Source organism: Cibotium barometz, chromosome 8 (genome assembly GCF_041138505.1).
Source record: "Cibotium barometz isolate CiBa-2024 chromosome 8, ASM4113850v1, whole genome shotgun sequence".
Classification (NCBI taxonomy): domain Eukaryota; kingdom Viridiplantae; phylum Streptophyta; class Polypodiopsida; order Cyatheales; family Cibotiaceae; genus Cibotium; species Cibotium barometz.
This window is the reverse complement of record NC_141053.1, coordinates 29,305,955-29,317,563: the sequence shown is the minus strand read 5'-3', so window position 1 is coordinate 29,317,563 and position 11,609 is coordinate 29,305,955. Positions and strand designations below refer to the sequence as shown.

Below are 11,609 nucleotides of genomic sequence, written 5' to 3'. Positions count from 1 at the left end.
TTCTAGACCCTGGCAGCTCACACAACTTTGTTAACTACAAGCTTGTGCAGAAATTGAGTCTTGATACGACACCCAGCGATCATACCTATGAGGTACGCCTACCTGCGGGAAGGCAAGTATGGGATCGAAAGGTGGAGATGCTTCCAATCCAGATTCAGGACTACAAAGATACTCTGGAATGCTATGTTATGCATCTAGAAAATGTAGACTTATTATTAGGGATTGAGTGGTTTAAGACTCTTCAAGTCCAGATAGATTAGTCTAGTCATATTTTTTCTTTTCAGCATAGGGACATCCAGTATAGTATTTTAGGTGATTGTATTCATCCCTCTCAGAGACCTCTTGTAAATACAGTTAATTTTGAAAATATAATGGATTCTTCTTTGTATACCGCTTTCCATTGTGTATTGATTCCACTTTCTTCCTTTCTCATCCCTTCCATGGATGTAAATGAATTAAGTGTGTTTGAAAGCAAAGAATTACAGAAGATACTTGATTCGTTTCAAGATGTATTTCCTAAGGAACTGCCAGGTTTACCACCTGAAAGGGTAGTAGATCATCGTATTGACTTGATCCCTGGTGCCCATCCTGTGAGTATTCCACCTTACAGGAGGAGCCAAGCTGAGAAAGATGAGTTGGCTAAACAACTCGAAGATTATTTGAGGATGGGCCAGATCCGTCCAAGTAAATCACCTTGGGGTGCACCTGTGTTGCTTAGGAGAAAGAAGGACAACACCTGGAGAATGTGTATAGATTACAAGAGATTGAACAAGCTGACAATTAAGAACCATTATCCTCTCCCTAGATCAGATGACCTGATTGACCGGGAGTATTCCTTGGAAAGCAAAATGAGTCATCTGCATAAGCTTGGATAACAAAGTGGTTTACATCAAAAATCTGTATGCCTTGTAGCTTGTTCTCTCCAAGCAGTTTGTCCATTAATAAGAGCATGGGAAGAGTGGCTATTGCATAGAGCAATGCACTGAGGGGACAACCTGTCGCATTGATTTGCCTAGAGACCAAATATTTGAAAGACCCTTGTGTAATATACATTGAGCAGTGCCTCCTTCATAGAGCCAGTAAATAATATTTCTCAGCTTAGGCCCAAACCCCATATTTTCCATGACACTAGCAATAAACTGCCATTACACTGTATCAAAAGCTTTTTCTATGTCTATCTCCATTATGAGTACATCTTGCTGAGTATATTTCACATATTCGATGCCAATGTAAGCATTGGCATATTTGTCTTCCAGGCACAAAACCATATAGTGTAGAATGTAGACCCTCATATAAGATGTTCTTCAAATAGTTAACCACCATTTTTGCAATCAATTTGTAAACCACAAGCATAAGAGTTATTGGCCTCCAATCTAATAGCTTTTCACAAAGATGTTTTTTGAGAAATAAGCGAACCAATCCCTCTTTCCAGGAAGAAGAAGTGAGTACCCCCAAATGCCAACAACAATCAATCATAAAAAGTAACTCAGATTTTAACATATTCTAGAATGCCAAAAAAAATTCTACTGTCAAGCCATCCCGCAGCCTGGGGATTTCCATTTGCCCAAATTGTGTAGTGCATGTTGTAGTTCTTCAATGTTGAATTCAACCTCTAAATTAGATGCTTGCTACTGGGACACAATTCTATTTACATTGTGAAGCAGCAGGTGCCGCGCATCAATAACTTGTTGAGTAGGTTCATTGGGGGCTCCAAAAAGGTCACTAAAGTGGCCATAAACTTCCCTTTCTAATTGTTGCCTATTGTCAATCCAACAACCATCCTGATTCTTATGAATGCATTGCAAAGTCCCGGAAGCACGCAAGCCCTTGAAAAATCCTTTACACGAGCAGCCTGTGTCTTTTAGAGGTTTTTGTCTTGACCTGATGCACTTTTGCAACTATCTTTCATCGTTTCTCTTATGACAAATGCTTGCTTGCATCAATGCCTCTTGCTTTGAATCATCAAGACTTCTTTGATGACTACTATTAGTGAGTTGTTGAGCCATGAGTTTTGCATCCTTCACTCTACCCCTTTCTTCTTCCAAGAACCATTTACCATAATAAAAAATAATAGCCTACATGTGAGTGGCAAATCTGCGCCAAGCCATGTCAATGTCAATAAACATATGCATCTTCAAGGGCTGCATTGCATGAGCTACCAAATCAACAAAAAGTTGATGTTTTAGATAGCTATTGTTGATCAGCAATAGCCTCTTTTGTGGGAGTGTAACATCCATTATTGACATGCCAAAATACAACATCATCCATAATGGATAATGATCTAAAAGACACATCGAGTAGTCTATCGACATTTTGCATGTGAAAGTATCATATTGATCTGCATTCAACATGAACCATCTGTCTAGATGAGCCCAATAGTTAGTAATAGCGTTGTGATGGAAAGTATACCCTTGCATGGTAGGCATCAAGTGTTTGTTAGAAGTCATCTCCTGTCTAGTTTTATACACCAGGGCCTTTGTTGTGGGTGTGCCCGCCCTTATGAGGTGTTTTCCCATTTTTCCCCACACTCCGTATTTTTCCCCTATTTTTTCCCATTTTTCTGAGGCTTGGGAGGGCTGCCAGGTGATGCCAGGAGCACTCTGAAGCTGGCCGACTGGATCTACATCAGTCGTGGGCTATCAGAGTGCTGGCCGACTTGTTCTGTCTAGGCGGAGGCATCTGTAGCTGGCCGACTGCTATTTTCAGCAGTCGTGGGCTTTCCTGATGCTGGCCGACTGCCCTCTAGGGGAGTATATATAGGTCCTCAGCCCCCATGCCTTATTTGTATCATATTCGGGATCTTCTTGTGTATATCAGAGCAGAGTTACACGCCTACATCTCTCTCTTTTTGTGCTGTTTTTTCTGCTTGCGTTTTTGCTCTTGTGTTCCCAGATTTGGTCATCATCTCCGCTGCATATTCTGACATGGTATCAGAGCCTAGGCTCTAGATAGGTCTTGGGATTTGTGTGAGCAAGAGGGGGCTGTTTTGTGGCTGATTGGTGGACTGTTTTGGACTGTTCGGGAAGAGGAGAAGCAAGAGGAAGGCGGGCTGATTTGCTGGACAGCCACTTGCAGGTATCAGTTCTTCTTTGTTCCCACCCACCCACCCTTTTCAGAGTACATCCCCGCTATGGCAGATCTGTTGGAGATGGCCGAGAGACATGTGAAGATCCCGACACTCCCCACGTTCCCGGTGGACCGTCAGTTGGACGGGAGCAACTACGGCATATGGAAGGTGATGATGGAATCCGTTCTGGAGTCCTACGATCTCGCCGATTTCGTCGTTGTTGGTATTCCACGACCGGAAGCAGAGGAAGGGGAGTTACCGTCAACCCGGAAGGACCGGGAGGCCCAGAGGCAGATGTGGGATCGCGTCAACGCCAGGGTCCGTTCGTTTATTTTCCTCAACTGCACACCACAGGTAATCAATCATGTAAAGCACATGACGCTGGCCAGAGGTATATGGCAGCATTTGGCTTCTCTATACAACAGGGTATCACCCATGAAGAGGATTTCTTTGGAAGTACAGATGCGGGTTATGAGCCCTGCAAAGTCGGCGACGATGCGGGAGCATATTAACAAGCTGCAGGCTCTTCAGCAGGAAGTTCTCCAGGCTGGGAAGGAGATATCGACAGAGGACATGGCCATAACGTTGCTGTCACATTTGCCCTCTTCGTACTCAGCATTCTACTCTTCGTTGATTACCAGTGGCAGGCTCAGCACCATCACGTGGGAGGAGCTTGTGCCCATGGTCCTGGACCAGGAGGAACGATTTACGAACCCTCCTCAGGGTGGAGGTTCGGAGGCCTTTACTGGCCAACGGTCGAAAGGCCGTAACTCGGGCAAGGGGAAGGCTTCATCGGAGAAGTCTTCTGAGAAGATGTCCGACGCTGACCGCGAGAAACTAAAGGCAGAGAGGACCTGTAATGATTGTGGCGAGAAAGGCCACTACTGGAGGCAGTGTCCCAAGCGGAAGACCGAGAAGGGTGAAGACTCCTCAGCAATCATGAAGACTCCGGCTTTTGTGCACCTGGAGGTGATGGACACCGATGCTTCATTTTCTTCAGGCAGGGAGGAGATTGGAGGATTCTCCGCAACGGATACTCGGGAGTGGATTCTCGACAGTGGTGCTTCCAGGCACATGACTCCTTCCCGTTCCGGTTTACAGGATCTCTGCAGGCTTTCTGGTCATATTCTTACTGGGGATACGTCCACTATCCCAGTTCATAGTGAGGGCAGGATGGAGATAGTTCCTGATGGCAGAGGGGGGAAGCATTCCTCCCACGTGTTGTATGTTCCGGCACTTGGTTTTCATCTGTTGTCAGTGCATCAGGTTTGCAAGACTGGCGTACGGGTGGAGTTTGATGAGCATTTTGTTGCTCTCCGAGACAAAGCAACAGGCCAAGTGGTTTGGGAAGGTGGAGTGGAGAATGGAGTTTACAGGCTTTCAGCACTCTCTCTCCCAGGTCCTTAGGATTGTGATGAGTGGCAGTTTGGTAATGGCTACTCAAGTGTGGATACGCTGCAGGTACGGGCTTTCCGAGACCAGGTGGTGGATAGCTTACCAGTAGATGGCAGCAGTTGGCAGGAACTTTCCAGTACTGAGGTTGGTAGTTCTTGTGTTCGTGAGTCAGAGGAAGCTGAACATGTCACTTATGCTCTGATGTCTCGTCGTGTTCGGGACATAGAACTTCCAGTAGTTGAGGATGTTCTTTCCACGGGGACCTTTCGGAAAGCCAGGCAGGTGGCAGGTGCTTACTTGCAGAAGGAGGTGGTTTCTCCAGGCTTTGTGGTTCCGGATTCAGAGGGGGTGGTTGACAGGTTTCATCAGGTTTCCAGGACTTGCTTGTGCACCGTAACAGGTGTTGATCCTTGTGAGCGTTGCAGATGTCTCTTTGGGAGGCAGGATCGCGTTTCCTGTGGTTTCTGCGGCATGCAAAGGATCAGAGACTCTTTTACACAGGAGGGGGATTGTTGGATGGAGTCCGACTCCGCGGTTGGAGTGACTCGGTTTGGGGAGGAGATCCGGACACGAGGGGATCTACTTCAGGCCCAGGAGCAGTTCTACGGAGCAGCAGGAGGAGGTTACATTGCAGGTTTGGGCTTCCACTGGAGGAACCCTTGGTCATCCAGAGGCACTTTGTTCGTGAACAGATTGTTGTTGATGACATCTTGCTGGAGTTCTGTTCGACGGAGGACAGTACGGTGGACCTCTTCACGAAGTCGCTCTCAGGATTTGCTCAGGCGGCACCCCAGCTCCCAGTGGTTGGTTACACAGCCAGGAGCTGAGAGGGGGTGTTAGAAGTCATCTCCTGTCTAGTTTTATACACCAGGGCCTTTGTTGTGGGTGTGCCCGCCCTTATGAGGTGTTTTCCCATTTTTCCCCACACTCCGTATTTTTCCCCTATTTTTTCCCATTTTTCTGAGGCTTGGGAGGGCTGCCAGGTGATGCCAGGAGCACTCTGAAGCTGGCCGACTGGATCTACATCAGTCGTGGGCTATCAGAGTGCTGGCCGACTTGTTCTGTCTAGGCGGAGGCATCTGTAGCTGGCCGACTGCTATTTTCAGCAGTCGTGGACATATTCCTCAGTCGTGGGCTTTCCTGATGCTGGCCGACTGCCCTCTAGGGGAGTATATATAGGTCCTCAGCCCCCATGCCTTATTTGTATCATATTCGGGATCTTCTTGTGTATATCAGAGCAGAGTTACACGCCTACATCTCTCTCTTTTTGTGCTGTTTTTTCTGCCTGCGTTTTTGCTCGTGTTCCCAGATTTGGTCATCATCTCCGCTGCATATTCTGACAGTGTTTCTGCAAATCATATGCTCCCACATATTGGAGTGTAGCATGCCACTAACGTATTTCAAAAACAAGCATATGCGATTTGTGGTTACTATTATCATCATATTCAGGAGAGTTGTTGAAGTCTCCCACAAAAACGAAATTGAAAGCCAAGGGTAAGCTCTCAATTCTTTCCACATTTGAGTTCTCATTGAAGAAGTCCGTAATGTATATACACCACCAAATATGGATCATTATATGTGACACATGGCTGAAATTCAAAATGACTACTACTGAAAAGTAACAAGTGCCAACATAAAGATGTGATACCCTGCAAAAGAGCCTTCCCTACCAGCAAAAGCATGCTAGTTGTGTTCTTGTAAACAAACCATTGAGGTTGATTTTTATTTATGTAACCCCACAAAAGCCTCCCTTTGTCTAACTTACAGAGGCCTTGGATATTATTGGTAAAGCATTTGAGAGGTATGTACATATTTACAATAACAAGGTTATGATGTAAGGGCATCAATTATCCATCTACATGTCAGAGATCAATGCTTGATTCCATGGCATCCACTATCTGGAAATTGAGAAACGTCATTGTCAGAATGTTCATCTATATTTGCCCGCAAAAGGCTCAAAGATTGCATCTTGTCTGCTCTTAAAGAGGGTGACCATTCATAACCACATTCCACCTTCACCCACTCCCGAGACATCGTGTATGAAACGAGGACCATAAGAGGATGAACCAACAACATTAGACCCCTTTGTCCAATTTCGAACTACCAGAGTTCTTGGTTTTATTGTTTTTTAGGTGTGTGCCAAGATCATCTTTTTGAGGCAGGGGAGCAACTGTTACTTTGGCATTTCCCTTATCAGCTAAAGAATTCTGTTGTTGTTGCACTATAGTTTTCCCCTTGTTATGTTGTGCATTCAGAGCTAGTTGAGGTGATTGTGAAGGCATAGCTACCTTAGGGGTTTGATATAAAACTGAGGGACACTCAGATCGCAGATGTCCAAATTTGCCACATGCAAAACATAAACCAGCAAACTTGCCCCATTTAAGACGGAAAAAACCCTCTTGGGTTGGCATCCCTTCCATATGAACATCCAAAGCCACACATTCTGGAGGTCTATCCGTGTCCCATAAAATGTAGAATTTATGGACATTGCCATATAAGCGGGGTGGATATACGACTTTACCAAGTGACTGAGCCAAATAATGTAATATTGATTGACAATACAGAGGAAGATCTTTGACTTCAACCCACATAGGGCATTTATATCTTTTTGGTAGTCATGAGTTGGTGACCATGGATAAACATGAACAAGTTGTTGACCATAAAACAACAGAGATTTTTCCAGCAATATTTGCTTGTATTTTGGGATCTGTGAAAATGACACCATAAAAGTCATGATCCACTATGTAACAGCCATGCACAAAAAAACCTTTCAACAATGCTTTGAGCCATTGTCCAACCGGTGCAGTAGGCATGTGACCAGGGAAAAAAAGAACTATTGCTTTATGAGCAAGATCCATCTCACAAGTGCATACAAAGCCTGAGCTGGAACTACCACATGGAATTCCGGAGGTGGTGCATCCCCCCAAGCATTTTTAATGGCTAAAAATCCTTCATGCAAAATATCTATGAAACTTTGAAGCGTCAGATTTTCACATACAGAACGATCCGCTTGATGAGCTGAGAACTTGGGGTGTTTGGAGATATTATCTCCTCTCCTGAGATATGCAATGTGTTCTGGAGAAGAAACTTCTGTATACAATGGTTTGGAGGCCATCTCGAAAGAAGACTGAAGCAGCATCCACACACCCACACACATACACACATGCACACTATATACCAAAGGGCAGTTGTCGAAGACTTCCGGCAGATAAAGAGCAAAGGTGATGTCATGCAGGGCACATGGCCACCTGACACTGGCGCAAGCAGGGCGAAGCCGGCATCGAGTAGGACTACACACTACACACACACCACACACACCCCCCTCTCCAAAGATTTCTCTCTCTCTCTCTCTCTCTCTCTCTCTCTCTCTCTCTCTCTCTCTCTCTCTCTCACACACACACACACACACACAATCTCTCTCTCTCTCTCACACACACACACACACATGCACACATACAAGGAATTCTCCTTGCCTGTTCTGTCTCCATCCTGAGAATGTTTTGGTTCGTTTGGCTTCTCTATCTTTAAAGTCTGCAATCTCCAAGGTGTCAAGTGGATTCAACCCAATCGTGTTTGCCAACTTTGACTCGTGAGATCGCTTTTTACACAATGCACTGAATCGATTTTTAACAGCATTATCTGTCCTGAAATTCCCAAAATTTGAAGACAGCTTAACGGAATCATTTGAAGACTAGGTTTTATTTGCACTTAGAAGTAAGGATATGACATGTACCTGCCGGGAACTAGCTTAGCTATCTCTGTCCAACGATTCCCAAACGTGTTATGACCCTGACAAGGAGAAAAAAGGTCTTATGAAGATAAAGAGATCAAATATTCAATGCTGTAAGTTTTGTTTTTTTTTTTTGGGTATGTGCATGCCCACGTCCGCACGCATGTCTCTGTTTTTTTTTAGGTATGTGTGGTATGTATGCACGTGCTTGCATGGTTGTGAATGCGCGCGTGCACACATGCATGCTTGCGTGCATGTGAGCCTTGTGTGCGTGTGCACGCACGCACACATGCACATGCATGTCCATGTGTACCTGCACGCATGTGTGTGAGTGCGCGTGCACGCTACACACATGTGTGTTTATCTGTGTGCGTTTGTGTATGGAACTGAGCACATGAGCACGTGCAAGCACAAATGCATGCATATCCGTGTGTGTACTGAGATGAGCATGTAACCTCAAGTAGAAGGCGATCTTCATCTGCACTCCAGCTACTTTTATTCATACACATATGAAGATATGTCTGCCATCTACAGCTTGTTGAAGTCGGATTTAGGTTTTCTTAATCAGAATTTAATCCTCATCAAGCAAAGAAAAGTCTCAGACAAATCTCACCATTTGCATTAATGGCTCAGTTCAGCTAAATAAGAGAGCATCGTTAAACCAGAAACTCAAAAAAGTTACCCTAGTTAAGTTTGTAAAAGTACTGAAAACACTCTATTTCCTAGAGCATGAGATAATTTTTCAATGAGCATTAATAAGTCCCACAGTTTTACACCTTTTTCGGCATTCACGAGGGGTTTTGTTTTGCATTTTAGCCGAGATAATATGCCACCTGTACATTGAATAATGGTTTTTGTTATGATTGGCATTGACATTTTTTTTTTTTTGGATACTTGTTGGGAAATAATGATGATAACTATGTCTAAGGGATGAGTCAACATGTCTATGATTGGCATTGACATAACATTTTTTTAAAAATACTTGTTGGGACATAATGATGATAACTATGTCTAAGGGATCTGTCAAATAATTTACTTTTTTGTTCCATGCCGTTTTACAAGCTCTTTAAGAAATTCGTCCTCCTGTGCTTGAAGAGATAGCAAAAGAGGATATTCTGAGTAATGGAGGAATCTAGTGAGAGTGAGCTTAATGTTAAGTGGCATTAGAAAGAACAAGAGGTTATGCTACTTCAAATATGATATTGAGCATGAGAAAATACATACAAAAACAGGTTTTTAATTTTGAACCTTATTCAAATAAATACAAAACCTTCTGAATGATTATAGATTTTGAACCTTACTCAGATAAATACAAGGCCTACAGACAGGATGACATTTCTCAATGCATTATGTTGCTTTTCAACAATTCATGGCAACCACTTGCTCAATGCCAAGCCACCATCCCTACCACCACTTTGGCATTTCAAGAATCTACACCTTGGCATTCCCTATGTCAATCATTGTGCCATAAGTGACACAGTTGACTCCTTAGTGCCAACGTTAAAGCTGTCTCCCCTACCTTGCATAGTAGTCAAAGGAGATGCCTAAACAATAATTATGGCCAAATTGGGGGTCTTGCAAGTGACAATTCCCTCCATGCCAGAAAAGTGGTGCCTGTCACATAGCCAGAGCCACCATGATGGATCAGGGTTGACTGACATCATTAAAGATTAATAAGCAGACTGTGCCCATATTGCATGTCACAATTAATAGTGTCAAACCCTGTCGGCTCTCTCGTATTCTGGAAAGATAACGGTCCCCCAACTAGGCGAAGACTCTGCCCAAGACATTGTGATTCCAAACAGAACCTGTATGAATGTGATATATGAGATGAAGAGCAGCCGTGGCTAGAAAGTTTAAGTGGTGCCATCCTCTCCTCTCATCCCATGACTTGAGGATCGATAGAAAAAAGCCTACCAAAACCTTATCCTTATCTGGCACTTGTGAAACACATGTTATGGCCCCCTTTGTTAAGCCAAATTGTTTGTTTGCTAGCAGGACAAATGGCAGAGCTGAGAGGGCCTCACTTGTTTGGTTCGCCTGTAACCTTGGGTTTGGGTTGAATAGGGTTAGGGTTAGGGGTTTGTGATATATTTCTGCAGCTTCTCCCATGCAGACATTGGGTTTTGAACAGACCCCTAGTCCAATAACCAATCCTGATTCAAATCTATGTCTACTTATAAACTCTAAACCGGCAGTAAAGCACGTTTACTGCTTGATAATTTTAGCAATAAAAACCCATTAATCCTCGATGTTTGCAAATCATGTACCTGTTCAGTGAAGGCTGCAGGAGCGTCCACAGAGACACCATTATCATGAGGCGATTTGGGCGGCGACAGAACTGCATTGTTGCTGAATTGCATACTTGCTCTGGGCAAGATGGATCAAGACTTTGAGATCTGGCCCGGTGTTGATATTCTTGGGGGAAAAAACGCATGGAGCAAACGATTAGCTCGCTAATTTGCGAGGATTAGGCACTTGTCAAGGGTAGTTAGCTCTTCTGAGCTAATTGCTCGAGTGAGACAGAGTGTTGGGGCGGTGCCCATACTTGGGGAAGAGGGGGGGGGGAGAGAGAGAGAGAGAGGGAAGCGGAAGGGGAGGGGAGTGTCAATAGGGATAAAATCTTCGTGTTAAGTTTTTGTTTTTGTCTTAATTCAGCAGACATGCCTACATAGTCGGGGGTACGATATGTCCGCATGACTGGAAATTTAACCGTCGACAGTTGGCCTGCTGACTTCGACAACATACGATTTTAATTCTTTGGAAATTTTTGAACAATCTTTTTCCCTCCCGTTCCCAATCCTAATTTCCCCACAATTTTGTGTCATCTTCTTAATAAATATTTAACTTAAATATTCCCTATTGCCTACCCAAAATGTGGTGGTGCGGTAAAAAAAAATTACACTAGCAAGGGACTCAGCAATGCTGAAATTTGAAGCCTTGTGAGGGCATCAAAAGCCGTTCAAACCTTCTACAAAAAGCCTCTCAGAAAATAGGGTTGCAAAAGAAGGCCACTATTTTCAAAATTTCTTTAAATTTTACACATATACATACATATTTAGTTAACTTTTGAAGATCACGTTAGTTTATGGCCTTCAAATTGAAGGTTAGGGTAGGCATTACTTGAGTTTCGCACTCCCCTCATTTTTTAAGGTGGGGCAGCGGGCTCATGGTGGTGGGCAAGGCATCCTCAAGGAGAACATCCTCTCGTAAGAGAAATTCATGTGGCCGCATCAACTATGCCACAATAGCATACACAACCCAAGTCCTCATGCTTTATCATCTCTAGATCAAAGACATTGGTGCCGTAGATATCAAAGATTATCTACAACACATGGCTCCCAACAACTTGGCGATATGATCACTCCACAACACTACAATGTGTGGTGGTGTGTCTTGTTAGCTAAAAGAAATTTC

At 44.0% G+C, this 11,609-nt stretch overlaps 1 protein-coding gene across 1 annotated transcript; it reads right to left on the bottom strand.

Annotated features, from left to right (window-relative positions):
* Positions 1-6,537: 6,537 nt before the first annotated feature.
* Positions 6,538-10,737, bottom strand: LOC147636126 (uncharacterized). Its single transcript, XM_086802080.1, has 7 exons — positions 10,463-10,737; positions 8,969-9,025; positions 8,648-8,720; positions 8,196-8,251; positions 7,920-8,106; positions 7,104-7,169; positions 6,538-6,990 (listed from the first exon to the last, which is right to left on the bottom strand). The coding sequence occupies exons 1-7, from the start codon at positions 10,627-10,629 to the stop codon at positions 6,538-6,540; spliced, it is 1,059 nt and encodes a 352-aa protein (XP_086658206.1). The 5' UTR covers positions 10,630-10,737.
* Positions 10,738-11,609: the final 872 nt, after the last annotated feature.